We start from the raw sequence: 15486 nt of genomic DNA on the forward strand, positions 1-15486 counted from the left end.
TTAACCATTCACCCCTTCCCAACCTCAAACATTAGGGCCCAGGATACCTGAGATATCTCATACGCAGAATTTTAAATGCCCAATGGTTGAATTATTGACCCTGTTTTGGAAAGGGGAATTCGGCCTCAGAAGGTTCTGCCTGTAGTTGGCTGGAATCATGGATTGAAAATATTCAGAGGAAAGAGGGCGGGGGTTGTTCTGATTTGTTTTTGATATTTTCGTCGTTTTCTTTTTGAGGCAAGACCTCACGTACTCCAGTCTGCTCTCAAATTTGCTATTTAGGCAAGGATGACATTGAACTTGTGGTCTTCTTGTACTACCCTTCTAGTCCTGGTATTACAGGTATGTACTGCTGTGGGCCGTTTGTGTGCTGCCGAGGACTGAACCTGGAGATTCATGCATGCTGTATAAGCACTCTGCCAACCAAGCCACATCTCAGCAACACGCAAACTTTTTTGGGTCATTTTTCTCTAAATAATACAGCACAAAGACTCCTTACATAGTATTTATATTGTATTATGTAGGAGAATGCACAGGCTATATACAAATGCTACACCATTATCATACAAACGACTTGAGAATTCTTGGTTTGTGGTATTCAGAGTTCCTAGGGCCACTCCTCCACAGACACAGCGTTGACTGTGGTTAGAGGCAGGTCCAAGGGTTAATTCAAGTCTGGTGTGATGAGGAATGGGTATCAATAACTTGATGCAATCACCAAGTCTCCTCTGAGTCATTATTTTCCCTGGCAAAGCACCAGGCCTCTGAGCTGTTGATAGACCCCATCCATGCTCACCCTCCCTAGCTTTCTCCCCCCCCCCATGTATTAGCCACTCTGGGAAAACTGGGAAAAATGCCTATCTGGATTCTGCTCTCAGAGCTTATAGTCTAATGGGGAAGGCCCTCCAAATGAGCACACAGATAAAGCTGGATTGAGGTCCACAAAGAAAAGAGACCTGGATGGATAATGGTACCTTCACTGAGAGGCAGACACTGAGGGGCAGCCAGGGGTCCAGTCGCAGCACGTCCCTTGGAGATGAGTGGGCTGTTAGACTGGGAATCTGATGGCTAACCTTAGCGGGTTTAGCTCAAAGGTGGAAAAGCTCCCCGCCGTCCTGCCAGGCGTTCTTAGGTTCCATCTTGGAGAGTTTCCCTTGAGAACACAATGCCAAGTGATTCCCATAACCATCGTCTAATATCATTCAATCATTCACTTATCGTTCAACAAATTCATCTCACGGTCCTCGCTGTGCTAGATTTGGTTCCGGGAATGACTTGGTACACTCAAAGACTTCTGTGCCAGGCTTGGAGTTGACAACCAAAGCAGACAAATAGATCATGCCGAGAGCAGAAAGTGCTGTGTTAACAGGGAAGTTCTGTACAATCGCCAAAATGGGCCCCAGAAGCAGTCATAAGTACTGGCAGTAATGGAGAAGGCTCTGTCCAGAGACGGTCAATGGAGTAAGCAACCATGGTGGGACTAGGGAGGGGGAGTTAAAGTATCCTGGGACTTAAAACACGTGGGCTCATTGCCATCCTTGGACCTCAAAGGGAAAGGGGAGTGGGGAGTCAGTGGGGAGATGGAGCCTCGGCTGAGGATATAGTCAGAATGCTAGCAACAGCCTAGAAAAATCAAAGCAAGAGAGCCAGGGAGATGGCTCAGCAGGTAAGTTCCCTCACACCAGATCTGAGGACCCGAGTTCAAGGCCAGGAACCCACGTGACAGAAAGTGCTGTTGACAAGTAAAGCAGAAGGGTCTTAGGGAGTAAGAGAAGGAACTTGGAAATTGAGTGGTTAAGAAAGGACTCCACAAGAAGGGGGCATTGAAGCTAGGACTTGAAGGTGGTAAATCTCTAGGTGAGTCTTTCCCCTAGGCTAAAGTCAGCACATCCTAGCTTTTGTCTCCACTCCTTTCCTTCACACACCCCATCCTAGCATGAAGACCTTGCCTCTGTGGATGAGGGAGTTCCTCTCACAGACTCCTCAGGGACAGACACTCTGCTCCCTTTCTTATCAGAGGAACAATGCCTTTACTGCACACATCCCGAATGCCTGGTGCACATCATTCCATCTAACCCCCTAGGAAGCCCACGAAGCACAGCTGGGGGAAGCGAGGCCTCTCAGACCATTTTCCAACAGCTCCTTGGTCAGCTGCCTTCTCTAAAAGAAAAATTGGCAGATATTTCATGTTCCCAGGGGGCATCAAGGCCAAAGGGCAGAAGGAGGCAGTCTGGGGTGTGAAGATAGAGATTGTGACAACCGGAGCCACTTTCCTGCTTTTGAGACAATGAACTTCCCACCCCGTCATTAGTGAAGCTGGACAGCTTTGTGTCAACATGAAATACAGAGGATTCACTAGGTGGGGACTGACTAGAGAGCTGTGAGTCTGTCTCACTTAGGTTCTATGTCTGTAAGATGGTGTGAGTCAGAATCTCTGATTCTAAAACGTTATCGGAACTGATCACATGTGCCTCAGAGCACTTCTGATATGGGCAGTGAGTTGCTCCCCTATGTCAAGAAGGCAAAGCTCTTCCCAAACTAGGGAAAGGGGGAGAACTTTGACCGAACCAAAGCTAGCCTGTCTGTCTGTCTGTCTTTCCTTCCTTCCTTCTTTCTTTCTTTCTCTCTTTCTTTCTTTGTTTCTTTCTCTCTCTTTCTTTCTTTCTCTCTTTCTTTGTTTCTTTGTTTCTTTGTTTCTTTCTTTGTTTCTTTCTTTCTTTCTTTCTTTCTTTCTTTCTTTTTCTTTCAAGATAATGTTCCTCTGTATAGCCCTGGTTGTCCTGGAACTCCCTCTGTAGATCAGGCTGGCCTTGAACACAAGAGATCTGCCCGCCTGTGCCTCCTGAGTAGGTTGCCACCACCTGGTACCCAAGGCTAGTCCTAAATTCTTTTTTTTTCTAGATTTATTTATTTTATTTTATGTCTATGATTATTTTGCCCAGCTATATGGCATGTTGCACCGCATGTGTGCCTGGTACCAGTGGAGGTCAGTAGAGGGCATTAGATCCCCTAGAACTGGAGTTACAGATGGTTGTGAGATCCTGGATGGGTACTGGGAACCTGACAGGTTCCCCTGCAAAAACAGCAGGCGTTCTTGGCTGCTGAACCATCATTCCCCACATCCCTGTGGGGTTTGGTCATTGTTCGTGTTTTGTGTGCCTGGGAGTTCTGTGCCCTACTTGTGTGCCAGACACCCTCAAGGATAGTCTTAACGATCACTGGGAGACTGGGAATCTTGTTTTTCTTTTCTTTGTCTTTTCTTTTTTCTTTCTTTGTTTGTTTGTTTGTTTGTGTGCTTTTTGAGACAGGGTTTCTGTTAGCCCTGGCTGTTCTGAAACTCACTCTGTAGACTAGGCTGGCCTCAAACTCACAGAGATCTGCCTGCTTCTTCCTGCCCAGCACTGGGATTAAAGACATGCCCTGCCACCCCCTGACTAGACTCTTGTTTTTAAAAATGCTGATTTCTGGACCCCATTCCGGATCTTCTGAATCGGCACCTCCCAGGAGGAACCCACAGTCCTTGGTGTGTAGACTGGAAGCAGTGTCTACTGAGGTGATCAGGATGACCTCTGACAGGTGGTTTCCAGCTTAGGGAGGAATGGCTGGATAGAAACGTGTTGCACAGAAACAACACAACAATGGCGTGTTTTGAAGGAGATTAGCAATTATGCACAAAATGCCTACCAAGTGGCACATCTTGTTTTTTCCTAAGCACTTATTAGATAATCATATCCTAAGATTCTGATTGAAATTACTCACCTTGGAAATACTGCAGTAGATCTTTGCAAGTGTGTGAGGGAGCTCATCTGAACGTGTTCATTGTGTGACACACATTGTGTGACCTCCGCTAGGGAAAAGAGCTTGGATAAAAGTGGCTGCTACCGAGTCCCTGAGAGGCTGGTCGCTGTTTCTGTCATCAGCAGGAGAATGACACTTGTCAGCTTCTCTTCTATGTCGCCTGTAATATCATCAGAAACAATTTGAATGCGGACCCGGTGGCTGGAAAACAAGTGTTCTGGGACGGACACCAGTTAAGAAGTGGCTGGACACGAGTGGCTCAGGCATGTGAGGGACTGCTGAGGGAGGAGAGGCCTGCTGCAGTGCCCCGTGGATTCTGACTGAGCCTGTGCTCTGCCACTGACTTGCTTGGTGAGTGTAGATAAGTCGCCTTCCTAATTCGTGCGTCCCTGAAAACAAGGTTTGTGTTAGAATCAGATGTTTTCTTTGGCTATTCCGGTTTTCATATTTTGGATTCTGAAAACACGTCTGGCCCTACTGTAAGCCTATGAAGAATGGATGCAGGAACGGTGGTACCCGGAGAGAGGAAACCAAGGCCCCAGAGAGGAGCTGCCCAGTGGCACACAGCTAGGCGGGTGCCACCCCTGACTCCACCAAAGCCTAGCGCTTGGTCTGGGTTTCTGGAGATCAGCTTTTTGCTAGGTTGGCTGAGACAGAGACACAAACGAGAAAAATTCTGTCCGGGATCCAGGAAGCAGGTGGTTCCCCACAACCGGGTGAGGCCAAGGAGCTGGGCGGAGGCGCCCCAAGCCAGCCAGCGCTGGAGCTGGAGTGCTAAGGCAGGGCGGGGCCAGAGCAGGGACACCCTGGGAAGGAAAAAGGGAGCCAAGAACCAGTAGGAGTGCAGAGCTGTGAGAGCACTGAGCGCCGCTGGGCATCACTGCAGTGCTCACCGGAGACAGATCGCAGAGTCAGGTAAGGCACCACAGTCTGGGCAAGATGTGCAGGGGTTTCGGTGTCTTCCTTGAGGGGAAGGACCCGACGTAGGGTGCTGCTAACACAGAGTGGAACTTCCCCAGGGAGAAACAGAGGGAGTAGGGAGTTTCGCTGCGCTTGGAAAGGCGTGTGTGTGATTCGAAAGAGCTGTCCCAGGCTCCCCTCGGGGCAGCAAAAGCTCCTCCTCTCCTACCGAAAGGGGAACACACAGGTCTGCAGCGGACACTCACGGAAATAACATTCCAGCAGTCAGTCCCGCTCAACCAAAGCTGCAGGCTCTGCAGAACTGCCGTGCACATTCTCCTTCACTGTGACCAGCCCTCGGCAGATCCTCGGAGATCCTGGGACTGGCTGAAGCATCATTTGCTGCTAGCAGCAGGTCTAGGTTGGAAGTCAGGAGTCTTGGGTTCTGGTCTTCAGGCAGTGTAAACCGGTGCAGGTCAACCATGGCTCTGTGCCTTGTGCTTTCTTAGGTCACCACCTGTAAAATGGGTCTCCTGCTCCAGTTGCCCCCATGTAATCCACATTAGGGTAAAGGGGAATGTTGGGGAGGTGTCTCTGCCAGTGCTTTAGATCAAAGTCCTCATCTCTGCCTCCCGCTCCTCAGTAATTCGCATGGGAGAAAACTGAGGCCCCAGGATAATCTTATCACCAGGGGCCATATTGAATTAGAACCAGTGTTTCCTCACTCCTAGCCCAGGACTCTATTTCACTTAGAGATATTGAATAAACTCGTTCTCTCTGGCACTCGGCCACTTTGTCAATTCCAGACGGAGGAGTGCTATGCTGGAGGCATTAAACTCCCTTTAAAGTCTGTTGACTCCCGAAGATGAAAACCAACCAGAAACTTTCCGCAGTTCAAACTCCTTAGGGCATGTTTCTATCTGTGCCTTCTATCGGGGGTGCTTGAAGTACGTTCTAAGAGGGAGGCAGACAAGACAAGAACCCCCAGCCTTCCCCTTGGCTACACAGATTGGCCCAGTAGGGGCAGAGAGGTAGATCTCCTCTTTCTCACGAGACAGAAGGCTCTTCTAAATGGCAAGAGCAGCAGGATTCATCAGAGAGGGTGGGATACAATGGTGGAGGGCAACCCCTGGTGTCTGTGGGTAGTGAGAAGCACGGGGGGGGGGGGGGCACTCGTGGGATGACTGCTCCTGGTAAGAAGAGGTGAACTGAGCCATGGAGAGATAGGGGGAACAATGTGGGCAGGTTTCCCAGCAATGTTCTCAGGCTTGCTCTTTCTAAAACACTTTCCCGACTATTGTCTCCTCCAGTACTTACGGGGTAAGCACTAGGCACTGGTAATTACCTCTGTCTTACAGATATGGTTCAGAGGAAATAAATGAAGTATTCAAGGTCACATGGCGAGACACACAGCCAGGATTGGGATCATGAAAGGCACCCTTGAAAGGCGAGATCACAGGCTGAGACCCGGGCTGTCTGTGTGCCGTTTGTGGGTGTGGATGGCCACACCTTTAGTAGGTACACAGAGAAGAGAGTTGCAAAACCATTTACCGGTGTTTGGGGGCCAAGAATGTTTGCCCTTTCAACAAATAGGCTCAGATCAAATGTGGGAAGTGTCCGGGTTTCCAAAGGAGGCTCAGAATTTCCCTCTCCTGCCCCATGCCACCTGTTCAAGTGGCCTTTGCTTTATCTAAGGCAGCCTGTCTTGGTCTAACTTGGAGTCTCTCCTACGTTGGTTTCTATTGAAACCCTGAAAGCTGTTTCTGTGAATCCGTTGAGGGAAGAGTTGGGGAGGGTACTGTCTTCTGGGAGAGGTATTAATTCACTTGTTCTCTTTAGCACTCACTATGTAAACAGGACTTAAGAATAAAGAAATGCACGAGGCCCAGGCCCAGGCCCTGAAGCCTCCAAGCATAGGTGCAGGGACACACTGGGCCCACATCTATACTTATGCACAGTTTCCAAATGGCACAGTTCTCTAAAGAGGCTGTTTTGAAGGTACTCCGGTAACAAACAAGAGGAGAAACTAACTAGTGAGTAGGAGAGGGGCTGTCTCTAGAAAGGCTATAAGCAGGCAGCATAGAGGAGGGGTCTTGATGAATGAATGAGTTTGTAGAGCAGATGAGAAATGCAACAGAATTCCTGCTTACGAAGAGAGACATGGGAGTGCAAGGGCTGCAATGAGTTCACAGCCTGGAGCTCATTGTCCTGGTCACAGACACTGGGAGAGCCACAGGGAGACAGAGCCAAGGCAGGGTCACATCGAGAGGAGTTAGTTTGTTTTCCAGTTTGCTCAGTAGCTGTCAGTCTCCTTTCTAAGCTAGGCCATTGTCTGTCTCACCCGAGGCTGCTCTCTGACAGGCTCTGCCTATTCCAGCCTGGAAACCTGATAATCAATGAATTTCCAGGAGATGGAAACCAAGGGACTCAACGGAGAAAAGCAAAACACAACAGTGTTTCTGTTGAGTCAGGTCACAGGGAGCCAGTCTGCGCCTTCTTCAGCTCTCGGTTTCTCCTTATCCCAACGGGATGCCCAGCACCTGCCACCTTGTCCCCACCCAAACCCAGCACCCAAGGACAGGTACTATGACCTCTGTGGTCTGAGAGGCCCCAACAGGAAGGTCTGATGGGTGAGAGTTTGTTTGACTCCACTCATGAATCCCACCCTGCCCTTCACTTGCCTCTTACCCCAACTTTGCACACAGTCTGTCTCTTCCCCCGGCTGGGGCAGATAAGAGGCTAGGAGGGAAAAGGAGCAAGTGGATCAGTTTGACTGGGCTGGAACGTCGGGTGTAAGTCAATCCCTGGACTCAGAAACATCTTAGCCTGCTGGGAAGACTCTGTAGCCTCTCTGTCTTGGGCTTTGAAGTCCGTTAGAAGGCTACCCAAGGCTACCCAAGGGCAGCCAACCCAGTCTCCTAAGATCTCACAACTTGGTTCTGCGATTCACAGGATATTTGAGCTGACCATGACCCCTTCATTTTACAGATGCAGATAGAAGCTGAGGTTAAAAAAGAAAAAGAGAAATCACATGCCCAGAGTGACTTATGCTGGACCATCACAGCTGCCTGGGCTTCCATTTCCTTTCCTGTAAGACTGGAAAATGAGAGCATTTAGCCTTGGTGAACTCTGAAGGCCTGTCCTGCTCCTACGCTACACAAACCACCACAGCTCTCTGTGGGATTTACAGCCAAATGTTACATAATGCTCTTTAATCTTCATGATAAAGCCATGGTACAGAGAGTTAATTCTAGGACATATTCATTTTAATTATTTTATTACATTTATTGGGAGGTTGTGTGCATGTGGAGGTCAGAGAACAGTTTTCAGGAGTAGGCTCTCTCTTTCCACCATGTAGACTACAGGATCAAACTCAGGCCATCAAGTTTAGCAAGTACCTTTACTCATGGAGACATCTCGATAGCTCGCTGGGACACATCCATATGCTGTCTGTCCAAACAGATTTGATTAGTAATGCATCATTTCTATGAACTGCAAGCTGCCATTTTACCCTTGGAATTCTAAAAGGTTCCTACTGAGGTGTTAGCACCCCGGGGGTATGGAAGGGTTTAAGGTTGTTCGGTTGTTACAAAGTCACCTGATTAAGATGTTGTGAGCCTGGAACTGGGAGACAGCAATCAGATGTCCCTTGGCCACTGAATAGTTCTGTAGCTACAACTCTAGGCTGGCTTGAGCCAGCTGTTGCAGGAAGGGGAGAGGAGTAGGGGTGGGGTCAGAACCCACAGAAAGATGCTTACGCAACCCTTAGGAACTGTGTGATCCACCCTTGGTTCTGAGGTTTGTGTCTCTGGTTCCTTTCTCTTCCTCCTCTTCTGCCTCCTCCCCAGTTTCTAGCTCTGAGCCTTTCCTGCCAACACTAAAACTCTGGCTGCATCCAGATATACCCTGCAAGTACTGAGAGGGCTGTAGGACGTCCACGCAGAGATCCTCAGAGGTGTCTCAGAGCCAGCAGAGTCTCCGAACTGTTTGGTGAGTTCTGCAGATCGGTGTTATCTTCCCTGTGTCGTGCCAAATAAAAACCCTTTCAAGGAAAACTGAGCAGGGACAGGGAGCGTTCACCTTCGTGTGTGGATGCTTCCAGTTTCCAAAAAGCCGAGAACGTATCTGCTTCTCACAGTGGAAAGCACCTTCGTCCTCCTCAATGCAGGAAAAGAATGCATTCTTCCTGCACGCTTGGGAAGCAGGGTGGGGGTGACAACCTTCTGAGCTATAGTTTAAAATGCACAGCCCCAAACTTGCCCTCTTAACTGTCTGCGTGCTCAGCTACCCGTCTTCACATTGCCATGCCATAAATCTCCAGAACGTTGCATCTCGCAACAGACACTTCACCCTCATTGTCCCACCACCCCCACTGACAATCTCTTTTTGATAGGTAAGGAAGCCATGCCTGTCATGGCTTCTAACTTCCCTCCGTGTGGGCTTTTCTAGATCCGTGCTGTCCTGCTCCCACTTTGTCATGTCTGTCCTGGTCCAGGATTCAGCATCCTATTCCTAAATGTCTTTAGACCCTTGTCACCGGGCTGCCTCAACTCTTACCCCTTCTAGGTCACATTGCAACTACATGATTATTTCTAAACACAGATCTGCCCATTTTGCCCTCTTGAAATGCCATGGCACTTTTAAAGCCAACTACAGGATCAGGTTCCAACACTCGTGTGGCACTCACAGTCCCCTAGCACTTGGCCCCGTTGGGTCCTTCCATCCCACATCCTGTCTTCTCCTTCTGTCCATCTTACATTCTGATCTCTTTATGACACCTTCCATTCCTATAGAAGTTTTGTGTGCTGTCTTGTTTGTGTACCTTTGCTCATCTCTTTCCCAGCCTTGCCTTCTCTACCTCTTAGAACAGTTCAAGTCAGTTCAAAGAACTCCATTCTGGTAAACGTTCTCTAAGCCCTGATCAGAGTTGCATCGTATCAGGTTGGCAGTGAACCATTGAGTGTGAAGACTTGGGTTTGAGCCTCTTCAAGGGGTCAGCACAGACCCTGATCCAGAAAATGGTGACTGATTAAGTGACTCATTGAGTCATTAACTTCACTGTGTCTTTCCTGCCTGCTTGCTTCTTATATCTGAATTCAGGAAGTCTGTGTTCTTGTCTCTCCTTGATCCAGACAAGGGCACAAGTACTGAATGGTAGAGAACCTCAAAGGCCTTTTGTAGAATGTAGGCCAGTCTTGGGTGGCAGTAGGGTGCTGCTCTATTATCCTGTTCCCCAAATTCTGCATCAAGTTATTATAAGTTTTTATCATTGTTAGAACCATCTTTTTTTAGGGGCGTTTGGTATGTATACGTAATAATAAGGATTGCTGACAGTTCTACCTAGGCGAAAGAGGGCTTTGGAATCAGCCATTGAATTATGGTTGTTTGGTCTATTAAGGACTCCTGAAAATAGACACTATTCACTACTCCTTGATCAAGAACAAACTACCTATTTGTTTGGGGTCTCAGTTTCCCTGTGTATAAAATGGAAGGAGCTAGATTAAATAACTCCTAAAGTTCTTGTGGCCTAAAGTCTAGTGAATTTATATAATCCAAGAAAAAAAAAAAGGGAGTAGCATGGCTTTCAATGGCCAGGAAAGACTATTCTGCACACACCATGGGATGCTTCCGTAATTGCTCACATACAGCAGAGGGGAAACCCCACTTAACACTTCCCATCACTGAGCCTGAGGCCTCGAGCAGCAGACAAGAAGAATAGAGATGAATGATAGTATCAGGGCTCTAGCCTAGGTATACAGTGGGGAAGTTGTTCACACTGTGGGTAACAGAGCCACCCTTTCTTTTTCTCTCTCACCATCAGATCACATTCCAGCTCTTCCCATACCTCGATTTCTGTTGCTATGGAGACTTCCAACGGGACTGAGACCTGGTACAAGAGCCTCCACGCTGTGCTAAAGGCTCTGAACACAACCCTTCACAGTCACTTGCTCTGCCGGCCTGGGCCAGGGCCAGGGTCAGGAACAGGGCCAGACAATCAAACAGAGGATCATCGGGCTAGCCTTCCCGGCCGTAATGACAACTCCTACATGTATATTCTTTTTGTCATGTTCCTATTCGCTGTCACTGTGGGCAGTCTCATCCTGGGATATACCCGTTCACGCAAAGTGGACAAACGTAGTGACCCCTATCATGTGTACATCAAAAACCGTGTGTCTATGATCTGATGTGAGGTGCCTGAGGACAATGGAAGATTATGATGTCTGAGGATTGTCTTCTTGGGTCTCCGGAACTCATCTCGACCCTATCAAGCCACAGTACCTCTGTCTATACAAGATCAACGAGAAATTGGTAAGAGAGTTAGGTCATCACTGGGACCAGAGAAGAGGGGCTGATAGGCCTGGTCTTCTGGATGAGACATTTTTCTAGACACAGATGCGCATTATAAACTCAGAGCCCGTGAGCACACATATAAAAGTATGGACAACCAACAAGTAGGAGAGGAAGCTGTGGTGAAGGGAAATGGAGCAGGAAAATGCTCTGGAAATATAATCTTTTAATGTATGATCTTTAACATGAGAGATCTTGATAAAACAGAGAATGCTACTTACTTGTATCGATTCAAAGTTTGTTCTTTAAATAGCCTTAATATTTGTGGGTTTTGCCTCATCTGCCAAGAAAACGGAACAAGTCCTATGACTGGAATCCAGGAACTCTGGTCATTTCTTCTAGGACTTTTCAATCCCACGTCGGGTAAGATCCAGGCCAGAAGAACATTCGGCCGAGCACAATGATGCATGTCTACAATTGTAGTGCTCAAGAGGCTGAGTGGGGAGGATCATTTGAGTTCAAGAGTTCAAGACCAGACTACTCAAGCTCTATCTTGGAAGGGACTTGGTGGGGGCTGTTGAGAAATATCTTACTTTTACAAATATTACCAAAGACACGTCACTGTGCTAACGTATTGCTCGGGCACTTCCTGGATCTTAAGACAGACTGCAAAGTACAGAGTCGTGAGCATGACACCATTAGTGACACGGCCACATGCCTCTTGAGCCTCGTCACTGTGCACTTCCCAGTCAGGGCTCTAATCCCAGGGGCTTCATTACCTCGGGTGTAGCCTCTACTCTATATTCTGTGAGAAATGTTTTAATAACAACTTGAAACTTGCTTCTGAAGCAAGTTCTTGAAAGCCCACTGTGAGTGGTACTTGGGTAGTCCTGGGTTACATAGGAAAGTGAACTGAACAAGCCAGGAGGAGAAAGCCAGTGTGTAGCCTTCCCCATAGATTCAGTTTCAGTACCGGCCTCCAGGTTACTGACCTGATTTCCCTCGGGTTGGATCTAAGATGAAGTAACTCTCCCCTCCTCCGAGTTTCCTTTGATTATGATGGTTATCACAGCGCTACAAACCCTTAACCAAAACAGCTGGATATGTCTCTTTTGGGCCTTTTCTTTTTTTCTCTTTAGTATAATGAAATATTTAGACTTGAAAATGTAAATGCCTTACCAACTCTGATCTTACATTCATATAAGATTAGGCTGAGGCATGTAAAATTGCGACTTGTAGGTCAAAAGCAGGTGAATACCAGGTTGTTTCACGTGGTTCTCCCTAATTATTCGTAGAGTGTGGTGAGTGAATTCTTTACTGGCTATTGTTCCAGGTCCCAGCCTTGGAACCACCCACTGCTGTGGCTGACTTCCATCTGCCGGGCTCTGTGTGCTTCCCAGAATGTGTATGGAGACATACATGCTTGTATTCAGCAATCTTTCGAAGGATTTTTGACAGCATTCTCTCAGTGGCATAGGATTATGGGTGGTCTTCCCTTTCCACTTCAGTAGGGTGTGTCAATCTTGACTTATAGGACCCAACATACCATAGTTGCATTTTAAAGGGCAGGCGTCTTCTCCCTTGAAATGCTTCTCAGTGAAAGCACAGGCTGCTCTTGCAGAGGACCCAGACTTGGTTCCCAGCTCTCATGTAATGGCTCACAACCATCTAACTCCCGTTGTAAGAGGTCCAATGTCTTCTTCCAGTCTCTGACACACAGACACACATGCAGGCAAACATCCATACACACAAAACAGAAATGAAGAAACTTGTTTAAATGATAAAAAAAAAAATGGTTCTGTGTTTCTTGAAAGCTCAAAAGAGCACATGCTGCCATGAGCAATTATGTTGGATCTCTGTAAAAGTGTTCCGGGCCCATGTTCTGAGCTCTTCTTTATCTCTTCTTAAGAGGGAAGAGGTGACTTCCTTAAGGACATAGGACAAGGCAAGACAACAGACTCCAAAGTCCACAGCCAATGGGATTTTAGAGGCTATGCACTCTAAACATCCAAGTAAAAAGTGCACTGTGATTGAGTGTGGCAGATGAAGAAAGCTCTCAGTGTTTTTGAGAAATGAGGGGTTGGGGATTTAGCTCAGAGGTAGAGCGCTTACCTAGCAAGCACAAGGCCCTGGGTTCGGTCCCCAGCTCCAAAAAAAAAAAAAAAAAAAAAAAAGAAAAAGAAATGAGATTAACTTGATCAGCAGGGGTCAGAGAATGGAGAACAGAACCGAGCTTTGAGATGTAAAGAAGCCGGCAGACTGAATGGAGAAAGTAAGACAGGGGAGCTTGGAGCAGAGGCATTCAGACACTGTTCTTGGAACCCGGGAGAAGGAACAAAACCGTCCGGTGTGGTTGCTCTGACTCCAGTCCACATTTGTGGAGAAAGCTCAGCACGCTCAGCACACTAACACTTGGCAGGAGACTTAGGACAATTCTAGCTCCTTTACTTGCAAGTTATAGAAACCTGATGTATATTAACATGGCCGCAGAGGGGATTATGAATGCCGCATAGCTCATGGCTCAAGCAGGCCCTGCAGAAATAAGGCAATTCGAGGGATCTCAGGACCAGGAACTATGTCTGAATTCACAAACTAGGAACGCCGTCTGTCTCGCTACTGAGGATCAGATTAGACACAATTCTAGAATTCTAAGGGGGTCGATTTAACATTCTAATATGCTCTGATGAAGGCATTCCTCTCAGCCTTCTGTCAAACTGACCCCAGAGGGAGCTGTCTCGTGGTAATGAGACATTCACTCAGCCCACCTGATCTTTGTCTGCATTCGTTCTGCCCTCTGCTGGCCAAATCTCAGAACATCGTCTTGACTCTCCAAGCAAAGTTTTGAGACTCATTTATGGACCAGATGTATTCATTGCGTGCATACTTTACAGTAAGCGTCGCCAAAGCATGACGTCATACATAAGTAAGCAAGCAACCCCTGAGGGCATGCGTTTGCTACACAGCAGACACCGGCCTGTGAATTTACATGTCTCTAATTTAGGTGTTAATACCTGACAACAGCACGACAGCAGGTATTTCCCATAATGGTTTCAGAAAAGCTCACTTATGTTTGACCAGTGTCTTCAGAACAAGCCATCCAATCATACCTGTGGCGTGCACAGGCCAGATCTGAAAATGCCCAGAACTAATTGAGAAAGTCATCTTGAGAGCAAAGGGTTGAGGCCAGTGATGCTGAAGGAGAACACAAGACAGATGTTTCCTGGTGAGGGATGCTTGGCAGGAAAAACGTGCAAGGGACAGAATGAAGTTCACTCGGGAGAAAAAGAGCCTAACAAAGTGTGCCTCGTCTCAGGGTGTGTCTAGCTTTGGTCTGAGGCACAGGGAGCTGTCATACGTGGCTGGGACATAAAACATCCACAAAACGTACACTCTTTTGGGGTAAGGGAACCTCTGGCACCCCTAAACTCGTCAGTTCGTTATTGTAAGTCACCGCTGAGGTGGCCTAGAGGAGGAGGTGAGGGGGTTCTGGCCAGCGGAGGACAGTTCTGTGGAGAAGTCCAGCAGCCATGAGCTGCTGTAGGAGAGCAGTGAAAAACAAGCTCACCTGGGTGTGCTTGTAGTTGAATTAGCAACAGGGCAGTTCCTGGGGAAGGGTCTGAGGTTTGCCACCAAGTTAATTCTACCTTTAAAAAAAAAGATTTATTTATTTAATGTATGTGAGTACACTGTTGCTGTCCTCAGACACACCAGAAGAGGGTGTCAGATCTCATTACAGATGGTTGTGAGCCACCATGTGGTTGCTGGGAATTGAACTCAGGACCTCTGGAAGAACAGCCAGTGCTCTTAACCACTGAGCCATCTTTCCAGCCCTAATTCTACCTTTTGTGTCTCTCCTTTTTACCATGTTGGGCCTGCTGGTGATTAGAGGGGTACTCACCAACACCCAAGCATACTCACATTTGCTTGAGGGCCAGTCTCTGGGGAAGGGGCAGTACTAAGGGGATGACAGAACCACTGGACTTCACAGGACTTCATCAGCATCCACCATAGCTGTGCCCACCACAGTTGTGCTAGCTGGGAAATGGGAGCAGAATGTTCCTCTTAAGAGAGCCTTCAAAGTTAAAAGACAAGATGGAAATTGGGTGGGATGGAACATGCTTGCAATCCTGGCACTTGGGAGGTGAGGTAGGAGGATCATGAGTTCAAGACCATCCACAGCTACATAGTGAATTCAAAGCCAGCCTTGGTTACAGGAACAGGGGTGAGGAGAAGGAAGGGCACGTGAAATAAAAAACAAAAACACTGTAATAGACTAAAAAGTTAAGTCCCAGAAAGTAGGGGGGGACAGATACTAATGTGAAGGTGAAAAGAGGAAAGGGACTGGGTGGTGGTGGCACAAGTCTTTAATCCCAGCACTCAGGAGGCAGAGGAAGATGGATCTCTATGAGTTCGAGGCCAGCCTGATCCACAGAGTGAGTTCCAGGACAGCCTGGGCTACACAGAGAAACCCTGTCCTGAAAAACAAACAGAGTACAAAAA

General features: G+C 47.7%; 1 protein-coding gene and 1 long non-coding RNA gene across 2 annotated transcripts in view; one reads left to right on the plus strand and one right to left on the minus strand.

The window, feature by feature from the left end:
• Window positions 1–15486, minus strand: part of LOC100912071 (uncharacterized) — a 55592-nt gene that overhangs the window by 3468 nt on the left and 36638 nt on the right. Inside the window, exon 2 of the long non-coding RNA NR_131097.1 lies at window positions 975–1029. This is a non-coding gene — a long non-coding RNA (uncharacterized LOC100912071). The remainder of the gene's footprint in view (window positions 1–974; window positions 1030–15486) is intronic.
• On the plus strand, window positions 4657–11620 carry Kcne3 (potassium voltage-gated channel subfamily E regulatory subunit 3). The gene is made up of 2 exons (NM_022235.2): window positions 4657–4713; window positions 10520–11620. The coding sequence occupies exon 2, from the start codon at window positions 10560–10562 to the stop codon at window positions 10881–10883; it is 324 nt and encodes a 107-aa protein (NP_071571.1). The 5' UTR covers window positions 4657–4713; window positions 10520–10559; the 3' UTR covers window positions 10884–11620.

This window comes from Rattus norvegicus, chromosome 1 (genome assembly GCF_036323735.1).
Source record: "Rattus norvegicus strain BN/NHsdMcwi chromosome 1, GRCr8, whole genome shotgun sequence".
NCBI classification, from domain to species: Eukaryota; Metazoa; Chordata; class Mammalia; order Rodentia; family Muridae; genus Rattus; species Rattus norvegicus.